The 23,819-nt window shown below is 34.9% G+C and overlaps 1 protein-coding gene across 1 annotated transcript in view; it reads left to right on the forward strand.

The window, feature by feature from the left end:
• Positions 1-23,819, forward strand: part of LOC136040785 (uncharacterized) — a 57,491-nt gene that overhangs the window by 2,868 nt on the left and 30,804 nt on the right. The window contains exons 2-3 of the mRNA XM_065725113.1: positions 8,139-8,340; positions 20,440-20,560. Coding sequence (XP_065581185.1) covers positions 8,139-8,340; positions 20,440-20,560 — 323 coding nt within the window. The remainder of the gene's footprint in view (positions 1-8,138; positions 8,341-20,439; positions 20,561-23,819) is intronic.

Genomic DNA, 23,819 nt, shown 5'->3' on the forward strand with positions numbered 1-23,819 from the left:
ATGAAACTTGATATATATATAAAAGGATCTTATGTCTCAGATGCTCCATTTTCGACTCGAATTGGATCAGGGGACATAGGGGGTTGGAGGAGGGAAACAGAAATCTTGGAATTTGCTTAGAGTGGAGAGATTGGGATGAAACTTGATAGGAAGAATAAGCGCAAGTTCTAGATACGTGATTGACAGAATTGGAACAGATCCGTTCTCTTTGGAGGAGCTGGGGGGTGTTAATTTGTAAAAATTAGAAAAGTTGAGGTATTTTTAACTTAAGAACAGGTGAACAGATCTTTGTGAAATTTTTTTATTTAGAAGGAATTCATGTCTCAGAGCTCTTATTTCAAATCCCGACCAGATCTGTTGACATTGGGGGGAGTTGGAGGGGGAAATCTTGGAAAATGCTTGGAGTGGAGGAATTGGGATGAAGCTTGGTGGATAGCATAAGCAAATGTCCTTGATATGGGATTGAGGTAACCGTACTGGATTCACTCTCTTTGGGGGAGTTGAGGGGAGGGGTTCAGTGATTTGGCGAGTTTGGTACTTCTGGACGTGCTAGGATGATGAAAATTGGTAGGTGTGTCAGGGAGCTGCACTAATTGACTTGATAAAGTCGTTTTCCCAGATTCGACCATCTGGGGGGCTAAAGGGAGAGGAAAGATTAGAAAAAATGGGGTATTTATAACTTATGAGTGGGTGATAGAATCTTAATAAATTTTGATATTTAAAAGGACATCATGACTCAGAGCTCTTATTTTAAATCCTGACCAGCATTAAGCCTCTGATTTTCCTTTTAAATCAATCTATTGATTCTTAGAATTTTGCTAGAGCTCATACCATGTGAGCTCTTGGCTCTTAGCTCTTCTTGCCTTCTCACAAGCGCCATATGAGCTCTTAGCTCTTGTTTATGCCTGTTTCTAATATATTTTCTCTTTCCTCTTCTAAATATTTTGTCTTTCCTTCTATTCATTTCCTGTCATTTTTGTAGAGGGAAAGCATCCTATAATTTGTTGTTTACTTTTTCTGTTTGCTATTGTTAGGCTACTGCAAAGTTTTATGTGCAGAAAACATGCCCTTTTATATATACATCAGGAAAACATCAAGAATCTTAGGACAATATTAGTAAATTGAAGTTTTTGTGGAGTTAGATTGTTATAAATCAATGCCTTTGGAATATATTACTTTCGAATAATTGATTTATAAATGAATTGTATGTTTTTAATGGTTTTTAAACCAACTTCAAGTAATGATCACTTACTGATATGGTGACATAAATAGATTACCTTTCAAGACCCCCTTTACAAGCTCAAAATAGAATCTGTACCAGAAGCAATAATTAAAGAAAGACCATAAAAAAGCATTGAATGATGTGTTCAGAAGGGGAAAAAAATCCAAAATCAAAGTCCTTAATATAGGTCTAGACTAGTGTTCAAGACATAAGTTACCACTGGGTAACTTATCCAGTAATGGCAAGTTTTAGTTCAAACTTACTGGTAAGTTTCAAAAGTGGCAAGTTTAAGTTTTTGATGAACAAAATTATTCTCAACTGAAACAGATCTATCCTTAATAGAGCTGCTACTTCATTAAAATCTATTATAAAAAAATTCATTCATCAGATTCAATGCATGAGTCATACCCCTTTGAGCTTATGCCAATATTGCTCTGTCAGACTACCTCATTGTCATTTTCTGTCTGAGTAAAGAAAAAAAGGATATGTGATCAGTCAGTCAGTCTGAATAAATAAGATATTCATAGCAGAGGTAGATTTAATTTGATGGGCTTTCAACTTTTGACTTAAATTTTTTGACTGACTTTCTTTGAAACTAGATTTCACCAAGTCAAGGCTGGAGACATTTATTTTAACAAAGAACCTATGATATATCACAAGAATCAGTTAATAGAAAAATATATAATTAGGGCTATACCAAGGGCCATCAGCAGAGCAAGGGGGTAACCATGATGTTTAGAAGGAGCATAAAATAAGTGATATCTTTTTCCTTATTATTGACTGTCTGGAATCGCCACAAAAATTCTGAAATCTACTCTATTGTAATCATAAATACATACTTATATCAACAATAATACTGCATTGTTTCCCCTCCCCCCTCTTCCTGATTGATCAACATTGCCTAAAATAGACCATAAATGGTGACATTCTAGTTTGACAGCTCTAAAAAAGGAAATATCTTAATAAAAAAACAAAGGAAAACAAAAATGGTACTACTTCTGTTTTGTACTGGTACTTCTTTTTGCACCCAGTAGTTTTGTTGACCTTATAAAACCCATTCTCATTTTTCTTTTCTTAGTCTAAAACAAGGACCTAATGGTACTACTTTTACTTTATTAGTATATATCTTTCCATGGAGCTGCCAAACTAGAATGGTATCCAATAAATATTCAAAATATCACCCAATAGCATAACTACTTTTTTTTTGTCTGTAACAATTAATTAGCATTTACTGCAAAATATATAAATGAAAATAGCATGATATAGCATAAGTATGTAGAGTGACTATATATTCATCCATCAGGGGATGGGGTAATGTCAGGTAATATATATTAAGGAATGCAAAAAGTAAGTATTTATGGTTGTTTTATGGTAGTTTTCTGAATTTCTGATAGCTATGATCAAACAGTTCGTGGTAACAAACTGTAGTAAGGAGCGACCCAGCTCAATAGTAACCAAAACTCTAAAAAATGGAATTTTGATACCAATAGCTACATCAAAAGAATCGCATTTTAATGCTGGTTTTAAATATATAAGTTTCATCAAGTTTAGTCTTACCCATCAAAAGTTACGAGCCTAAGAAAATTTGTGTTATTTTAGAAAATAGGGGGAAACACCCCCTAAAAGTCATAGAATCTTAACGAAAATCACACCATCAGATTCAACGTATCAGAGAACCCTACTGTAGAAGTTTCAAGCTCCTATCTACAAAAATGTGGAATTTTGCATTTTTTGCCAGAAGGCAGATCACGGATGTGTGTTTATTTGTTTTTTTGTTTTTTTTTCCCAGGGGTGATCATATCGACCCTGTTGTCCTAGAATGTTGCAAGAGGGCTCATTCTAACGGAAATGAAAAGTTCTAGTGCCCTGTTTAAGTGACCAAAAAAATTGGAGGGCACCTAGGCCCCCTCCCAAGCTAATTATTTTTCCAAAGTCAACGGATCAAAATTCTGAGATAGCTATTTTATTCAGCGTAGTCGAAAAACTTTATAACTATGTCTTTGGGGACGACTTACTCCCCCACAGTCCCCGTGGGAGGGGGAACAAGTTACAAACTTTGCCCTGTGCTTACATTTAATAATGGTTATTGGGAAGTATACAGGCGTTTTCAGGAGGATTTTTTTGGTTGGGGGGAGGGGTTGAGAAGAGGGGGATACGCTGGGGGAACTTTCCATCGAGAATTTGTCATGGGAGAAGAAAATTTCCATGAAGGGAGAGCAGGATTTACTAGCATTATTAAAAAAAAAAAAAAAACAATTGAAAAATAAATGTGAAAAAGCTTTTTCAGCCGGAAGTAAGGAACAGCAATAAAACTTAAAACAAACAGAAATTATTACCCATATGAGGGGCTCACCTCCTTCTAATACCTCGCTCTTATGCTAAAGTATTTTTAGTAATTTCAACTATTTATTCTACGGCTTTTTTGATTCAGGGGTCATTCTTAATGCATTGGGATAAAATTTGAGCTTTAGTGTAAAGAGCGAGGTACTGACGATGGGGCGAATCCCCTCATATATGTAATAAAAACATGAGAATACAAAAGTTCTTTACGTAAGCTAATTTATAAGTTACGTAAATCTTTTACCAATAAAAAGATTCGTAAAAAATTAAAAGTTCTAGTTGCCTTTTTAATTAACCAAAAAAAATCGGGGGGCAACTAGGCTTCGTCCCCTGCTCTTTTTTTCTCAAAATCATTCGATCAAAATTATGAGAAAGCCATTTAGCAAAAAAAAAAAAATATGCAAATTTCGTTTTGATTATTCCTCTGCGGAGAGCCAAAATCAAAACATGCATTGATTCAAAAACGTTCAGAAATTAAATAAAAAAAAAACAAGTTTTTTTAACTTAAAGTAAGGAGCGACATTAAAACTAAAAAAGGCACAGAAATTACTTCGTATATGAAAGAGGCTGCATCCTCATCAACGCCCCGCTCTTTACGCTAAAGTTTTTTTTACTGTTTTAAAAAGAAGAATTGAGAGAAAGAGTCAAACTTTAGCGTAAAGAGCGGGGCGTTGATGAGGAAGCAGCCTCTTTCATATACGAAGTAATTTCTGTGCGTTTTAAGTTTTAATGTCGCTCCTTACTTTCAGTATAAAAAAACTTTTTTTTTTTATTTAATTCTAATAAGGAACAAAGTGTCACTTTAAGGGCTCCAAATTAAATTTGCTACAAAATTGTCTATAGTTATATTTGAGAAGAGTGATTAAAGGAACATCAAATGGTGTACTCACCTTGTTGCCACACATGTATTAGAAAAACTTCAACTTTGTACCAAAATCTAATATTAGACTCTCCATTTGATGGAAATTTAATAACCAGTGTTGTTACGATTGAATCTAAGCCCCCTCCTTCCTACCATAATGGAGTCAGATACAGCCTTAGGCTACATACAAAAGCTTTCTGATTGTTTGGGTTTGCCACTTTTTTTTTTTTTTTTTTTTTTTTTTTTTTTTTTTTTTTTTTTTTTTTTTTTTTTTTTTTTTAACTTTCTGAAAAATTACTGCTTTTCTGAAAAAAATAACAATAGTAACAAATATAACTACCATTTGATTTCCTAATATCATTCTCTTTCCAAATTGCTATAGGCTAATGTACCAGATATAGCCATAGGCTATACCCTATACAGAACTACAAGGCATTTTAAAACAGTTGATCTTCCTTGACAAGGGAAAAATACAGATGTCATTTAATATCTCAACTATTTTCAGAATAAATACACATGAAATACTGCTACTATTACTAACTCACTGTAACAGTGAGTTAGTTGTGTTGGATTTTCCCCTTATTTTTCTGGATAATACAATTTAAGGTAACAGCAAGTCAAGTGGGGCCAAACAGCTATATATGCTTTTCCTCCACCCTAATCTATTCAAGGCCTCCCTTTTTACACTCTCCCAAGAAGTTCCCATTTTCCTGAAATCTTTCCTTATGGCATCCACCCATTCCATTCAGGGATGACCTGCTTTTCATTTGTCCCTAGATTGTTGGAAAAGAAGGACAATCTATGACTATCTGTCATCTTTCATCCTCAGAATGTTTCCTAGTCATCTCATCCTTTCTCTGATTATAGTCCTTGAACGCAGGATGCAACTACATTTTTTGCACAGCTTACTATTTGAGATATGGTTAGTCAGGCAACTAAAACAATCTGTAGGCAGTTTCTCTGGAGAACATCTATCAAATTCTCTTCCATTTTTTTGAGCACCCATGCTTTAGAACCACACTTGACCTCTATCATCACTGTACCTTCCAATATTCTAATATTGGTTTGCACACTTTTCTTCCTGTTCTTCCAAACCTTTTGAACTGTGAAAAAACACACTGGGTCTTGGCTATTCTACTTTTACAGCTTCACTGCACCCACCATCCTCACTAATAATACTGCCTTGGTAAGTGAAGTTATCCATTTGATTGATCCTCTTGTTACCAAATACCACCTGTTCACTTTTACTTATTCCTAATCTTAGCAGCTTAGTTTTCTTGACATTAATTTTTAACCTATTCTTGCAACTTGAACTTACAAAAATTCTTAAAAGTTACTCCGTTTTGTAAACACTTTCATCAAGGATGCATAAGTTGTCAGCATAATCTAAGTCTAGGAGAGTTTTACTTTCCCATTTGATTCCATGTTCTTCCATTGTCTTTGTTGTGCTCCATAGGATAAAGTACATCAAGATGATCCATATAATAGAGATAGAATGCAACTCTGTTTAACTCTTGATTTAATACAAAGCCAGCTACTAATCTCATTTCCTGCCTTAAACCTGCATGACTTAAAGTCGAAGTAACCTTGAAAATCCTCTTACATATATTCTCTCCATGTTGTAAAGTAAGAATGCTGTTGTTGTAGTATTTCCTTCAAGAGAGGGCATGCATAATGAATTTACTTTGTTTTTGCTAAGAGTACATATGTTTGAATGGTAAGTTAATGGACCTTTTATTAACCAGTATTCCAGCACTATCTTAACTGGATTCAGCATACCTAGGTTAAGTATATTTTTGGTTATGTTCTTAACAGTAGTTTTTGGTCATGGTTACACTAATTTTAGGCTGTTTATAACAAGTGGTTACAGCTTCAATCAGTTTCCACCTGTTTCATTGCCACCCTTAAGTCCAGAATACTAGCACTGTGATGACATCTAATTTAAATAAAAGTTCAAGTAGGGATAAGTAAAAGACAGTGATAATTCACAAAAAATACTGGATATTTTGGTCACATATGCAGTGACTATCATCAGCAGAAATACGAAAATAAAACAATTAAAGACAATAAATTATACACAAAATAGAATAACTATGTATTGTTTAATAATCTTATTTTTTTTCAAACCAATACTGGAAGCAAATCTTCTTGACCTTCCTGGCTCTGGTTCGTAGCTTTATCTTAACTAACAATTGGACAGAGGTTAATTGCATTGGGTGAAATGAACCCTACTCTATCTGTTTTCAATAAATTATCACAAATAGAGTTCAACCCAAATTCAACTGTGTCTATTTAAAGCCATGTTCTTGAATAAAAGTTTCTTAATTTCAGCAGTTTCCCCAAAAAAAAATTTTTAAACCCTTGTCCCTAGAAATCAAAGAGACATTTTTGAACAAGATCAAATGGCCCGGAAAATCAAAATGTGTTCTAATAGAGCTGACATGAAACTTCGGGTAGGGAATTTTGCTTTAAAGCCAATGAAATAGAGTCTTGATGCTGTAGCAATCTCATTTCCAAGTTCTGGTTAGTATATCGTACATATGAGCTTCTACAATTACATGGGATCTACCCCACTTTGCTGCCCCAATGAAGTACAATCCTTCCCAGAATTTTGAAAGCTACCCAAAGTATTGCTACTCTTTAAACCTACCATTAAACCATTGCTCTGTAAAATTCTTTTAGCTTCTCACATAGCCCTGGCATATATGTTAAAAAAACATCCTTTTCTTGAGTTGTCTCCAGGACTTTCTTAGAAATCTCTAGAAACTTTTTTTTCTTTTTGGAAAAGTCTGGTCAATTAACCACCCTGGATACATATTACATACTCATATTTTTATTAGAAAAGACAACTTCCTCAAAAAATTTCAGAGAACAAATATTAAAGTAATATTAACTGACTATATCTTTAGTATTAGCCAAGTATTAGCTGTCATTTCCAAGTTTCACCATTTTGGACACACTGTTGATCCAACAACAGGGAGTCCAGAAAAAATAGAGGCCATCAGTAGTATACATACACAACTTGAAATAGGAGACCTTGCAAGTCTCTGTTAGCAGATTTTGCAATAGATTTCAGACAACAACTTGAAACCCGACATTTTATCATCTTTGTTTCAATATCTGTACTCAGCAGGAGGGAGGATCGAGTTTGTGAAATTTGCTCCTGGTTTGGAAGGTCCCTTCCAGGTGACAGAATTGAAGATATTAACAAAAAAAAATTCTTTCAAGTTTGACCTAAAGAAACATCCTTGCCAGGTATTCATATCTGGGTAATATTGTTTCCTCTTACTTCAAAAATTCTTATATGTAAATTTCTAGTTTATTAAATCTTGAAGGACAACCAAAAGATGTCCGTTGGAGACGAGCCGGGGACCAGATGCTTAGAAAAGGGAGTATTTAATCACAAATATTTTGGTTTTGTTGCATTTTCCCTGAATTGTTTCATAGTTTTTGTAGCCGCCCTTCAACCTTTCTTAAAGTGAGGGGGGATTCTTCTCTCTTCCTCCTATGTACAAGCATGCTTGTGTTTCTGTTATTACACATTTGTCTAAGAGTAAATGTATAATAAATATTTACCAAGAAAATATCTTAAGTTTCCTTGTCTAGAGTTTTCCTTGGTAAATCCCTTCAATCAATGGCGTAGGATTTCATACCTCCTTCTCTCATTCTTCCTGTGTTATTCAAGGAAAAGCTAATTGATCTTTTGTTTTCTAGCTAATTTTATCTGCCTGTTCAACTTATTTCCAAAGGGTTTTGGTGAATAATATAACTGGTCACCCTGTTTTAATTATGCCACCTGGTGTAAAAGCAATGGACTTGAAAGCAATTGTGGAATATATTTATAAAGGTGAAATTTATGTCACAAGGGAGCAGTTATCAGATATAGTACAAGTTGCCAACCTTCTCAAAATAAAAGGTACCTTTTCTATCTCTGAATTCTTTTACATTTACTATTATTATGTTTTGAATAATATAATGTTGTCTTATTAAATTTCTTCTTTCTTATAGCTTATGTTTTGTTTTAATTATATCTATTAAACAAAGTAAGGAAAAAAACGTGTAGTAAATGTACAGTTCTGTGGAGTTTTGGAGGGGGGGCTGCAACCTATTTTTGTAATATTACAGACTTCGTTGCAAATGATGGCATGCTGCTTGCTAATGCTATTTGCCTCAAGAGAAGCACTTCCAGGATTACCTCTACTGGGCGGTCATTCCAAATGGTTACGGTTTGTCAGACAAAACTTGTTTTCAAGAATTTGTGCCAGGTTGCCTTTGCACAAGATAGTCCTAATGAGCTGTACTTTGACAAGGTCACCGAAAGGTTTCGCTGTGTCTGGAACAAGCTTTGACAACTCCTCTGATGGACTCCTCCTTGGCAATGCATGTAATTGCAAAACACAGACGTAGTCGTCATGTTGTAACCACCCTAGGTTGATTTTAGGCACGTTGAAGAGGGGTGGTCGCTTACAGAGCGAATATAGCTTACAGAGAAGACCTCCATGCAATACGGAATCAAAGGGCGTTTGCAATGTCAAAGGAGAGAAAACGAACATCATGCCCTTCAGAAGCTCAATTCACTCTTGGTTCTACACAATTAGACACCATAATGTGAGCGTTTACTATGAAAACCACATGTGTGTCAGACAATAACTAATGTGCATCAACGCAGTGATAGAGTATTGTTAATGATGCTCTTAAAAGCTTTTTCTACACTGGGCAAGAGACTAATTGGACAAATAGATCCTGCATTGTAGGGTCACCGTCTGTCTTTGACACAGAGACTCCGTTAACAACTTTCCAGGCCTTCAGGAATGATCCCAATGCAAAGCACTTACGAAACTGAGAGGCGAGAGGACTAGGGGGTTTCGATTTACCAGTCAAGAAAAAGTCAAGTCAAGATGACCGTGAACATCAATGCAAGTGTTGGATTCAATAAGCTGGTCTATACCATAAGTAAGAATTAAGTCTAGCAGAGCCATGCTTTCCTTTTTAGTTCTATTGCTTTTCAGCGAGTGACCATAACGGACATTAAACTCGCCTTGGTTAATTATCCCTACGTTAGTGAATTTTTTCTTGACAAATTTCTAGCATTCCTCTGAATTTTCAAGTGGTTTTCACTTTTGTGGGTTATATACTGTTTCATAATAGAGTATTTGATTGGTAGGTTTACCTTAACCAAAAGGATTTCCTCATCACTAGGGATCTGAAGTTGTATAAGGGGAAATAAATCCCCCGAAAATACCCTCCCCCCACCGTGGAAAATTGTGTTTTCCAGGTTTGAGAATTGTATTTTAGTTGTGTTTTTTTAGTTTCCTGGAGAAGTGCTAAAGAAAGGGAAAAAGAGCAATTTACATACGACAAGTATATTAAAAACTTAAGTAAAAAGCCGCAAATCCATTTTTTTTTTAAAGACTTCCTTATGAACTTCTGCAATTTTTGACAGTAAGTTAAAAAAAAAATAGGAGAAGGGCATCAAATAAAAAATAAAAGAAGAAAGAAAAAAGTGGGTGAAAAATCGTCAAAATTAAGCTAAAAATATATGGCACCAAAAAGTTAAAGAAGGTTTATCTCCTTTGAAAGCATAGTTGGCTTTGGGAACCAACAAATTCTTATGGTTTAAGTATTTACAGACGAAAGCGTTGTCAAATTCTACGAGTTAGTTTTTCTTCCAAGTGCAAAACTACCACAAATCACCATTGGTAAATAAATGAAATCCAAAACGAATAGAAATTACAATAGATAACCTGGTTAAACTCCAAACGAACAAAAATTAAAAGGATTAGGGTTGACAACCAGGGCTGTCAACTGCTGATTTCCATAAAAGTGCAAATCAAGGCCAAAAAAGAGTAATTTTTGCTAAAAAAAAAAGAGTGAAAGTAAAAAAATTCGCATGCGTACGGCTGCCGCTGCTTATGCATCACCTCTAAGGTATAAAAGAATGCATTTCAAACGAAGAGTATGCAAGTTGGTAACCCTGTTCCTTGAGTTAGTTAAACTTCTGACGAAGTCGCCAACTACTGACGTTCAAAGCGAATGAAAATTAACACCGAAAAAGAGTGATTTTCACTCTTTTCCATCTTCTCTGAGGTAAGAAAAAAGTGCAAATCACACCAAAAGTGTGCAAGTTGGCAATCCTATTACTTGAGTTAGTTAAACTTCTGACGAAGTCGCCAACTACTGACGTTCAAAGTGAATGAAAAGTAACTTCCAAAAAGAGGGATTTTTACTCTTTAGCATCCCCTCTGAGATAAAAGAAAGAGTGCAATTCACACCAAAAGTGTGCAAGTTGGCAATCCTATTACTTGAGTTAGTTAAACTTCTGACGAAGTCGCCAACTACTGACGTTCAAAGTGAATGAAAAGTAACTTCCAAAAAGAGGGATTTTTACTCTTTAGCATCCCCTCTGAGAAAAAAAAAGAGTGCAATTCACACCAAAAGTGTGCAAGTTGGCGACCCTGCTGACAACTACCGTGTCTTCTCAAGGCCAGAACATAATTTGCATTTTACTAAAAAATAATAATAATTACCATGGATTGTCAGTTTAATATATACATATTCTGATATTTTTCCCTTGCGAACTAGAACTTCTAATTTTCAACCAAATGAGCCTCCTCTAAAGTTAAACACCCATCCCTTCCATAAAAATTTTAAATGTCCTGGGGCATAACTTACTACTCTAGTCCCCAAGCTCTGGGGGTTTGTTTCAACCCCAAAAGTAATGTTATATGATATTTGGACTATTTTGAAAAAAAAATTTCTACTAGATGCCTCTTGAGGAAATACGATGTGTGTGTGTTTTTGGGGGGGGGGTAGAGGCCCTCCGATCATTTTGACTCTTAAAAAAGGCACTAGAACTTATAATTATCGATCCAATGACCCCCCTTTAAAGTTAATGCGATGACGCTTTTTATATATAATCTTATATGCCCTAGGCCACAACTAATAACCATTGCCCTGAGGGTTGAGAAGGGGGGGGGTTGTTATCCCTCAAAGACATAATTTCCGAACCTTTAAACTGCGCTGAACAAAATTGCTATCTCAAATTTTGATTGTAAGTGCTTGGGGAAATGATGGGCATGAGAGGGCGGGCTATTTGCCCTCCAATCACTTTCGACTATTACAATGGGCATTAGCTGTCTCAATTTTCAAACGAATAAGCACTTTTTGATGGTTCTACGACAACTTCCATACAAAGTGCCCTGGTCTCAAAACCAAAAAAAAAAGAAAAAAAAATTAAATATTGTGCCAACATCGTTCTTTACATAGGCATCGCTATTGTGCTGCCTATGATATTCTTTTTGTGAATTTTTTTTACATCTTTTATTTTTTCTATTAGACTCCATAATTTTCTATTTTTCTATATACTCCGCGTGGGGGGGGGGCAGTTTCCGGAGGGAATAATTGCCGGTCACCATAGTCTATGCTCAAAACTTCGCTGATTTAATGAGTTTCTGCTATTTCTCTGCTTATTTCTCATGAACAGTTGGTTCAAAATGCAAAACAAGACTAATTTAAAAAAAAGTAGTTTTTTACTATGTAGCTTCGGGCTAGATTTTGCCCCGTGGGGATGCAATTATAACAGCATTGTTATATGTAAAGTTCCTTTTTTCTATCTTATTTCCGTCCTATAAGCTACCATAGGTTAACCCAATCTGGATTATCCCCTCCTCAGAAGTAAACTCTAGAATAGCTAATTTTTTGCTTCATCAAGTCGTAAAAAATTCTTTTCAGTGAATGCTTAGAGTCGCTTCCAGTTTAAAATAGACTCTAAGCTAAATGCAAAACATTGTTGATTTTTTGGGTTGGCATTATGTTTTTGCTCAAAATCCAAAATAAAGGGACTTTCAAAAACCAAAGACAATAAAGCTGCAATCTTTTGCACATGGCCTTGTGTTACATTTGATTTTTTTTTTTTTTTAGAAAAAAAAGCAAGAAAATCAACAAATATTTTTATATTACTTAGGATTATATTTAACCCCATTAGCAGGAGGGACAGAAATGAAAAATTTATTGTCCATGAAATCTCTGGTTCTGATTTGAATTGAATATGTATTTCAGCAAAATACTTTCGTACATTCAGATTATAATTATTGATTTTAGTGATTTCTTATTGGTTTTCGGATTCGCTTCTAGTTTAATTGCATCCCAGCTCTTCTATGCACAAAACTTTTACGTTTTTGTTTGCTTTTATTACCTTGTAGACTTGTTTTGCATCAAGGGTAGGTTCAATATTCAAATATAGACAATTTAAAAATAAAAGGCAGCAATTTTTTTCTTCTTTTTGCATTAGCCTAGTGTGAATGGACTTGTTTAAGAGCGAAAGGTTACGCGTACTAGCATAGGGGATTAAGTAAACAGTGTGAAAACTGCTTAATACTTGCATTCTTATTAGGAATTATTTTACTATCGGAGCAATCTGAATGAAGGAATAAAGAAGCAATCGACCCTAACCAGTAAAAAAAATTGTAGGAGGGGAAGTGAAATTATGGAGAAGGAGAGAAAGAAAAAAAAGATGAAGGTGCAGAAGTAGTGGGCGCTCAATTACTCTGAGCACGCCCATAGGGGGTATACTAGAGGAGCTACTAGCCCCTCAAAACGTTTTTACGCATACCTGGGTCATACGCAATGCTGTAGCGCACCTGTAAAGGTCTAGTACACCTTTATGTTACGTAATAGGGTTTGTTTTCTTTTTATTTTTACATAATAGGGGTTTGTTTACTTATGCAAATGATTTCTTTATTTGTTGCGTAATAGTTTTTGTTGTTACGTAATAAGGAATATTTTCTTCAAGATTATAATTGTTTTCTTTGATTGTTAAAAAAACGCAAGGGCCAGGAAAATCTCAGGATCCATCAAATCATGATTTATTTGGTTGTTGCGTAATAGGAATTTTTAGAGTCTCTTAGTCAAGTGGGGAAGTTCCGATTGTGAAAAAATGATTATGGTCCAATTGTTACATGTGAAGATGACGCAATATTATGTTACTGGTTTTGGTTCTGGTGGATCTTTGTAATCCAGAAAAAAAACTGGTTTTGAAGGTCAGCGACACTTTGCACTCCAGATCGTAAAGTTCACTCATCTCAGTATTGAAAAAGAGTCCAGTTAGTCAACATCAAGGATATTATTCGTGGCATATTCTTTAGTAATGGATGTTTTTAGTCTATTGGATGTTGAAGGCCTTAGCAATGGAGAAATGACGCATAGAATGTCTAACATAGCAGTAGAAATTACAAGGGGTTGCCGGCTAACCCTAAGATAGGTCAAGATGTTTCCCCGATACGTAATATCAATAAGCAAATTCAAGTCGGAAGCACAGTTATGCTTTGTAGCAACAGTGAATATAATGCATATACAAAAGATTTCAAGACGGGTAAATGCATTAGTGAAATATGTTGAAGACAACGATCTGAATCAATCTATAGAAGGGGAGCGAGTTTGTTACTAACGAGAAAGAATCTTCATTTTATTTTAGGCTATAATCGGTAGTGAGGGTGTCGGAATTAAAAATGACTGCATTTGAGAAACAAAAAATTATATGAAATCTTGGAAAACTGTATATATATATATATATATATATATATATATATATATATATATATATATATATATATATATATATATATATATATATATATATATATATATATATATATATATATATATATATATATATATGTAGATGTAGATGATGATTTTCAAGAGTTATCTCTTCAAAGGAAAATATTTTCCCACTGAATTCTTAACGATATACTGAAAAACGATTCTCCGTTTTTGGCCTATTGTACTAAACTTTTACGTTGTGGCCCAGATGCATTTACCCAATTTATTGGCATATTAATTGAAACAAAACAAAATGATACTTTGGATTTACTTTTGAGAACTAGCTAGAAATTCATTTAAGACGGCCATTTGCAAAGCAACAACAAATAAGTCGACATTTTTTAAATCCTGCCTAAACAGGTTTAATTGATTTGATATGTGACATTACTCGATTACTCCTCCTCGAAGAAGACATTCGTTTTATTTATCGCAAGTCAGTTTCTTTTGGCTGTGAGACAGTCAATATTCAAAAAATGTTTTACACATGCCCTTTATGTTTGTATACATTGAGTAGCTGGTCAACCTTTGAGAATTGTACTATTATTGATGACTATAATGAAAATTGAAAGATAGTGCAATCTATGTTGCATTACATAGAAGATGTGCTGTACAAATTAAAGACTATTATTCCTTTCTTGAAGAGATTCGTGCCTCACACTAGAGGTTTCCTATGCTCCAATTGCCACTATGATAAATGTGATCAATAGGAATTTACTTAGCCTAGCATGATTGAAAAGACCCTAACGGGATTTCAGTTTATTCTTAAGAGACTGGTATTGTCGTGGTATAAGTTGTTTGGGAGGAAGAACTTGATCTACGCTTCAATTGCTGGAATAATAAGAGTGTATAGTTTTCACGACATCACTGTGAAGATACTTGGTACTGTGATTATAAACGTATTGATTTTTATTTGGCTGTTACAGAAAGTGTAACAGCCAATAAGTAATAGTCCATTCTATGACCCAATTGTCATGGTCCAAGAGTAGCAACATAGCAATAAATATCAGGACAAACAAAGGTATTTTTTCTATTAGCTATCTCACTGAAGACGTCGATAATGACTTGGAATCACAGCCATACCCTTTGTTATTCCTAGAGGATTGCGCAGTTCGCTTCTCAATGCTAACTGACATAGTTCCAAATACAAAGTGTTTACTGGAACACTTCCAGTAAACAACTTCCAGTTCGTGAGTGATTTTCGTACAGGAACACACAGTAGGGGGAAATCGGAATTACCGACTCTTGATGTGTTAACAAAGGATGCATAAAGATATATATAATTGTCAGATGAGAAGCCGGGCGAATAGTCTGCAAAAATAACCACGTTCTATCCCATTGTTGCTTTCAGCACTTCTACCATTGACTATATTCCGTTTAAAACCAAGAATATCTCTTAGATTATCGTTGAGAATATCCATCTCATTGTCAATGGCGTAACTAATGTAGATCTTGCTCTGCTCCATTGAATATTTAAAGTGGAATGCACCATTTTTACGAGTGGAGATTTTTCTATTGATAGGGCGACGAAATTCAGCCGTACTACCATATTTTTTGTATAGTAATGTAATGAATGAATATTCACCGGAGTTAATTGATTCTATCCATTCCTCGGTAACGAGTGACGAATCGTGTAGTCTAACTTACATATCGTATGTACGATCTTTTCTCTGGATATCATAAGTATTTTTAAGAATACAATCAACAATAGTAACCTCATACCTCCCCTTGAATTTGATGGGGGTGGAGAGTTTTGTCCAAAAATCACTTGTTTCATTCAAATCATCGTAGAAAGGGGTGGCGATATTAGACATGAATGTCACATAGAAACCATTAGGCATTGTGAATATATTCAGCGGCAATCCAAGAATCCAAATTAGAGTTATATCCTAACCAACAAATAAGTAATGTCTTTTACCCTTGCGATTTTGACTCTTTAATGTCTTTTCAATTTGATACATTCCATTGTTTTTTTTTACTTTTTGTAATTCACTCTTAAAACCGCCAAGAATCTCTTCATCTCTTATGTTCATGAGAAAATACGTTACAGGTTTATTTTCTATAACTTCTGACAATTTAAAAAGCTCAGTGGACCCCAATTAATTCCCTTTTTCAAAAATATTAATTGTTCGATTGATTCGAACTGTATCACCAACATTAGAATTCATCTTTTTCACTTGCTGCCTTTCATTGGAATATTGTTTAAAAAAAATGTCCAAGTGTATTGTTACTGTGATGAACTGTAACAGGATTAAGATTGGAGAGGGATCGCTGAGGACGTTGATTATAAATCAACATGATTTATCTAAATCTTGAATAAAAGTAGTAATATTTTTCAATATACAATTTTTCGAAATTAAAAATCGAATTGTTTTTATCAAACGTTCAGCCAAGTCGCCTTTATTGGGCTATGACTATGATAGAGTATTGTAATATATTTCAATAAAACGTTTTTTACATGCGGACTAACAAATTCAGTTTTCCGATCTGTTTGAATTTTTCCAAAAGAATCTTGTTCAAAGATAGATTCAAGGGCTCTATCAACTTCGTCGCCTCTCTTTGAACGCAAAGGAATGGCAGACGTATAGTGACTAAAACACTGATTGCGAGTAAAATGTACTTATAAGGACTAATGTGACGTCTCTAAATCTCTTTTAGAGTAAAAAAAATCTGTTTGCATTATATGCAATGGGAAAAAGGCTTTAGTTTTTAGCTAAGGAACAGTGCGAACTCTTATGATTTCGATGTAGAGTGTAGCTTGGTTAATTCTGTAAATACTCTTTTGGTTGCTTCTTTTCAACTCCAGTGACTTGGACAAGTATGAAGGGGTAACTTAAGCTTCCTGCTTCGCCAATATTTTCATAAATATATTTCAAAACTTGAGCCATTTTGAACGTAAACGTGGTGTAAAGCGTCCGCTACCCTTTTGCATACTAATGAGTGATGTACTGATATTAAGACGTCTTCGTTGGGTGACCTGACACCACTTTTCCCTGCTTCCCCCACATCTCTTTCACTTTAAGGTGATGGTAACTGTTCTTTTAGTACCCTCATTAGAGGTTAGTTCTTTTAGTACCCATTAGAGGTTAGTTCTTTTAGTACCCTGGACCTCATTAGAGGGTAATTGGTATAAAACTGAGTCAAAAATTCTGCATCGAGGCCGAGATCCCTCACAGAAGCGTCTAAATCAAAGTCTGTGAAAATTATAGTAATAGCGATCACCCACACCAAAATCCCCCTCTCGTTCACTTTCCTCTGTGGCCGTACATGGATTGTCGTGGAATTCCGATGGCGGTGACCATACGTTCTCAGTGTACACCTCTTGAGATATTGGTATCTGAACCTAAACCAATAATAAGAGCTTATTGACTCATTGAAATATTTGTCATTTCCTCCTGAAATGGAGTATATTAGGCTGAAAGAGAATACAATATTAGTTTTAAAATTGTTTGAGGGGGGTAAAGTGACCCTTTGGATATATTGAGACCACATTACCACTTAAAGGTTTAATGGCCAGAAATGTTTCTATAAATGGCCCCAAAGTGGGTGTTCGATCTTGGTGAGACCACACCACCACCCATAGGTGTAATGATCAAAATGTATATCTTACATGGGAACCAAAAGTGACCGTTTGGATATGTTGGAACCACAATATCAGTTAAGAAATTAAAAACCAGACATTATTCTATACATCGGTGTTTGTTGCCCCCTCTTTACGCTTCAGTTTTCATAAAGTTCCAACGAGTCTTAAAATACTTACGAAGGGAGAGGTTGTGTCCATTGTCGGGGCTTGCTCCACTCTGCTCCCAAAGAGATTTTTCAGTAAACCGTCGATCCGTGCAGGTATTTTGGGTGTGACCTGAAAAAAGGGTGACAATTGTTATTCAGTTGAAGCTCTTATGATTTTAAGCTGAAAAGGAATATATTATTAATCTGAAAGAAAAACATTATAATTGTATGGATTAGGGTCCTAAAATGCTCCTTTTTTAAGTCATGGCCCCCTTTCAACAGTAAAACGCTACTAATCTCCTGAAATATGCATTATTTTTGGAACCAGCAAGATCCTAGTTATTGTCCCTTTATTAAGCGAAAAGAATGTCTAATTTCTGCGAAAAGAATGTCTTTTAGGACGATGGGAGCTTCTTAAAAGTCCTTAAAAACTATCAAGATGCCCCTTTATTAAGCTGAAAAGAAACCTATATTATAGGATGGCTAGTGCCACCAAACCCTCCGGGGTAGCAAACAAGGTTCCCGATGCTTGAAAAAATTAAGCTGTACGAGAATTATCAGCAATTTTATTTACGTCAAGGGCAGCAGCTCCGTCATGGCAACCACCTTCTTCTTATGCTTGAGGGCTAAAGGGGGCGTATTCTCACCTTGTATGGCGAGCGCAAGTCTTTAAGGCCCGGCTATTTCGCTATGAGGCTGGGTGGTGTAAAGAAGTGGCCACATTTTCTCATTGCTTGGGACCTGAAGGGGCCGGTTCCGAACTTTGCGGAGCATTGGTTGTTGCATCGCGTGGCCTTGCCTTCTTTGGTGGAGGGAGGCATTGGTCAGAGTTTTTCTTAAATAGAAATAAAATCTTGATGTTTGATGAAAAAATACATCTTATTTGATTATTTATGGAAATTAGTTGTCACTTAAAGAACTTGTACTTTTAAAATACATAGGAATATGTTAGCATTTAAGAAGCATAAAATTTAGCTTTCGGAAATAACCCCATTGCCCCCTACCCACCTTAAACCCTCACGTTGGAAAAATGCAGTAATGATACGTGACAAGGGGGCAAATATTAGTAAATGATGTGTAACCCCGGGCTAGCTATTGGAATTCAAACTTTAATAGGGATTAAAGCTGCCTCCACCTCAACCTTAGTAAGGGAGTACGCCTTAGTAAGGGAGTACGCCAAAAATGGGATATGTGACGGAAAAAATTGAATTATCAAATATCGTGGACCGTAAATATTTTCTTTGCGTTTTTATTCTTGCTATACTATAGTTAGGAAATCTTTTCTTCGCCTCTTTTTCGCACTTGGACTACAAAAATTTATGAAGGAGTGTTTAATCGTAATAAGCAAAACATTCTGAGAAAAAGGAACAAATTTTTAGTTTCATCATAGGACTTCTTTTTAAATTCCACTTTAATAAGTTGCGTGTAACCGACACATAATTCATTATAATAGAAGACACATGTGCTATTCACCACATTGAATCTTCGCTTAAAGTTGAATCAATTTGACCATCGTCTCTTGATTTAAGTGAAAATAAATGTGCTTTTTCCTGTTGAGAAATTATTCCTTTTTCGTAATTACTTATCTGATGGAATTTAGCAGACAAAGCAGATATAAACCAACAAATGCCTTAGTTAACGCTCACGGAAACAACCCTTTATCCCTTGCCGAAAAAAGTGGCAAATGGTAGCTCATATAGGGAGCTATCAGAATATGTAACGAGTAATGGAAATAAGCGATTTAATATGAACCAGTATTTCGTGATAAAAATAAGATTAACTTATCAGTGACGGGGTTTCTTATGAGTGAGGAGGTGGGGTTTTATTTGTTAATCCAATATAGGGAGTTATAGTAGCTCAAATTTGGGTATAATGTCTCCTATTTTTTGGTAGGGATATTTACATAGACTCACCAACATATAGGTAGAAATCCAATTCTTTTTTAAATTCTTAGAAGTATACATTTTTTTTTAATTGAGTTGTATCATGTTCCAGATTCGATATGAGAACTGATTAATACGTTCTTTCAATACCTAGTTCTATCCCCCCCCCGAGAACAAAAGAAGATTACCCGCTCTCGATAGAAGAATAACATGGTCCTTGTTTCTAGAAAATCAATAAAGGATCACGTGACGCTTCTGTACCTGTATATTGCTGAAAAATCCTTTGTTTGCCCTTCTAGAAGAATAACTGACCTTTGTTCCTAGAAAATTCACAGATGTCTAGACTGTATAACGGTTTGCCCCCCTGTTCCTGGAAATAGCGGGAAAATCCTTTGCTTGCAGACAACAATAGGCTATGCGCGTATGAAGCATGAAAATATTGGGTTATGATTAATTTGGACCATGTCCCAACTTAAGTTAGAAGCTAACTTAACAAACTTTATATTGAAAAGTTTTCAAGCACTGTCTCCATGTTCATGCAAATAAGAACTTCGGAAATTTTTCTCTTAGTTGACGAGTAGGTCAATGTTTAAAGCAGCAGTGCCTTTCCTTCTGAATGTTCTTGTTCTGATTTTTTTATGGGCATAATAGATTTACGAGAGAACTTTCGTTATTCTACTGTTGGAGTCAAGAACCTAATTCAAGGTATGATCTTATCCCCTCGTCTTTTACTCTTTATCAGTTTACGGACTACTTAATTGTAGTACCTTATTCGTTTTATTTTATAGAATTCATTCTTTATTTAGGACTTAGTGAGTCATCTGAAGAAATTATCCCCTCTCCTGTACCTGGAGCTTCAACAGAACCCACAGCTCAGGGAGACACTAATAATCAAGGGCTTCAACCACTAGATATGTCAGGAGCAAGGTGAGTTATAAACTTGTACAAACATTTTTATTGACCATATCTAGAAAATTGTAATTTTTGTTCGTTGATCTTGTATGAATTGATGTTTTACATAGTAAATTTGTCAAATGTTTTGTTCTTAGAAACAAAAGCAAATAGTTCATAAAATATAGGAAATTTGTTTAAAAACCGATAATCAATCGCTTCTATGCTGAAGTCCTAACTTTCAAGTTTTGTAATATATCGTGAGAATGAATGTCTTTGGCAATGGAGAGGGAAGAAGAAAAATGCATGGAAAGAAACCCTGCTGGTTGACACTAGTTGAAATAATTAAAAAAATATATTATTAATTGCTTTGCTTAATATAAAAAGAAAGAAGAATACAAAGATAACCAAGAGCGTAAAAGTTGAACTGGGTGTAATGCAGACAGGTAACGCGTCAATACTTGATTGCATTACTAGCAATCTCTTAACAATCCTTTTTTTCAGTTTTAACTTTTGCGTCTTGCATGTTTGATGTTTTTTGTTGGTTTATCTACTATTGATTGCTCACAAGTTACATTTGCTTATGTGGTCATTTTTCCGATTGCCAAAATTATGGAACTGTTTAGATCCCATATTATCTTAGTGAAATTTTCAACAGACTGAGGCAGTTTCCAGAGGACAAAACATGTAATCTCAAATAATACAGATTCAAATAAATAAATGAATTACAAATTAATGTAACTTATTTATTTGTTTGAATTTGTTTTTAAATTTTACATTGTTTTTTGTTTATGTATTAACCATGGTCCACAAAGGTTTTTTATCTTAATAAATGTCGTATCAAATATCATCCTAGCCTCTTGAACATGATACCAAAAAAAAGTAAATGTTGTTTTTACAGGGTAAAATCGACTTAGTTTGAGAATTTAAACTAGGAAAAACTGGAATATTTTTTTGAATTATTCTAATAATGCATATAATTTTAATGGAATTTACATTGTTATTTAAAATAAGTTTGTCAGTCTTGTAATCAAATGTAATTAGTCTGTTCATTTACAAGGGTTTACATCATTTTTTTACTGAAATTTTTTCAACTTTTTTTTCCATGTATTAAAATGTCAGTCGTGATTTTTTCTACTTGAAAATAATGTAGTGACGTTTTATTGAACAGAATTTTTGGGAGGTTGAATTTTCTTGGGGCTTAGAATTTACTTAGAATTTGTTTTTGGGACTTGTATCCCTCACAAGTGTCGTAACCTCCAGTTAAAGCAAAAAGTTTAACTGGAATGTTTCCCACATCAACTCTTTGAACAAAACGACATGTTTCGAATTGTTTCATATGCTCGTCTATAGGCAGTTCCCCCTTTTCACAGTTTCCCACCACACCTGCACAAAGAGCACACTGAACCTGGTCACTGTGATCAACAAAAAAGAATCCAACTTTTGAAAGGTTTCTTGTCTTGTACCAATGAAATCCTTTGACCACCTTCCATTAGAAGTCCTTAGTCTAACATCATCTTGTTTAAGAGCACCACCTTCTTGTGACAGTTAAGGTCGGAGGTATACCTTGGTGGTTGCAGACGAAAATTAAAATTGTTTTGACTATAGTTTCTTGTTCCCATGTATCGCTCACAAATGCACTACTCGCCAGTTAAAGCAGGAGGTTTCACTGGAATGTTTCCCACATCAACTCCTTGAACAAAACGACACGTTTCAAAGCTTCTTCTATGTTCATCTATAGATATAACACCTTCTTCCCCGTTTCCAACCGCACCTGCACAAAAAGAACACCGAACCTGGTCACTGTGATCTACAAAAAAGAATCTAGTTCCTGCAAGCTCTTGGTATCAATAAAATTCTTTAACCACCTTCTATTGAATGTCCTTTGTCTAACACCCTCTCGGTTATTCCATCTTTACTTTTTAAATAAGACGTATGCGTTTATTCTACCAGCCCACAGTTAATTTTGATCGAGAGCATACAATAAACCAACTACTGTCGATTACACACGCACACACATACACATGGATTTATTCTATGTGGCTGTCTCATTGGTACTCTGTTGCTGATCATCGACAGTACATTGTTTATTATATGACACTGACTTTCTTGACTTGAAATCATCATCTTGTGGAGTTGTATTTGAATTTGCACTTTTGATATTGACTGAAGAACATGAAGAAATTGACTATTTTCACTGGAAAGGAAACTGTAATATACTTGACTATGATAAAAGCTTGTGGAATACTACATTAAGATATGTGAACCGACTGGGATTTTATGACCGACTGATTAAAGCTTAGAATATAAATGATAAAGTACTGAGTACTGATCAGGAAGAAGTCAGAGAAATGTAAAAAAAATTCGGAGTTGAAGCGTTGTATGTAAAGGGTAATGTTCTTACAGACAAAATTTTGATCGAAAACTGTGACACCATAATTCCACTTTTCAATTAAGAAGAGTTTAAATGACCCAACGTTGAAGGAGCTTATCACTATTCTGAAGATGAGGTTAAGCTCTTTGTACGGTGGATACCAAGGGACTTCACTGATCGTGATATGTGCATCCGACACAGTAAAATGCGTGGTATATCACAGGACCCCGTTTTATTGATGTGTAATAGTGAAAATTAAGCAATAAATATCTTTAAGCTTAACCATTCCTCATTTGTAGGCCTGTTACTATAGGCAGTTGCACAGCTAGTTTCAAAGTAAGCTATTATAGATGAAAATATTGAAATAGAAATTTCTTTTTATTGTGATTGTATCATCTGTAAAGTTCATTATAATAATTTTACCAATTCTTATGAGTCTAATGCAATCAACATTGAACATACGGACATTAGAATGGATGAGCTGAATCTGTAAGAGATGAGTAGAAAATATTGAATGAAACGGAACCAATCAGAGTGGAGAGAAACTCAGTTTTAGATTGGTCAAGTAAGAAACTAGCTGAAGAAAGGGTGCCCTTACAGCCCCATGAAAGCTCAAAATCTCAACGATGGTCTTGGAAAAGGAGGTATGGCATAAAGGAAAGAGATCACAACGAGCAAAATAAAATATCAAGAATATCTGGGTCCACCTTCAAGAATTCTCATCAACTGTCTACACAGAATTTATCAACTGCCTTGTTGTACTCAAGAGTGCTTTTATTTTTTTATACCCAGCTGGTAACTAAAACACTCGAATTTACCAACTAATTGAATTTGTTCTACACAAAGCACTTCTATTAAATTTTTGTACTCTACCTGCAAGTAGAACACATGAAATTTATAAATTAGCGGATTTTGTTGTAC

This window comes from Artemia franciscana, chromosome 21 (assembly GCF_032884065.1).
Source record: "Artemia franciscana chromosome 21, ASM3288406v1, whole genome shotgun sequence".
NCBI classification, from domain to species: domain Eukaryota; kingdom Metazoa; phylum Arthropoda; class Branchiopoda; order Anostraca; family Artemiidae; genus Artemia; species Artemia franciscana.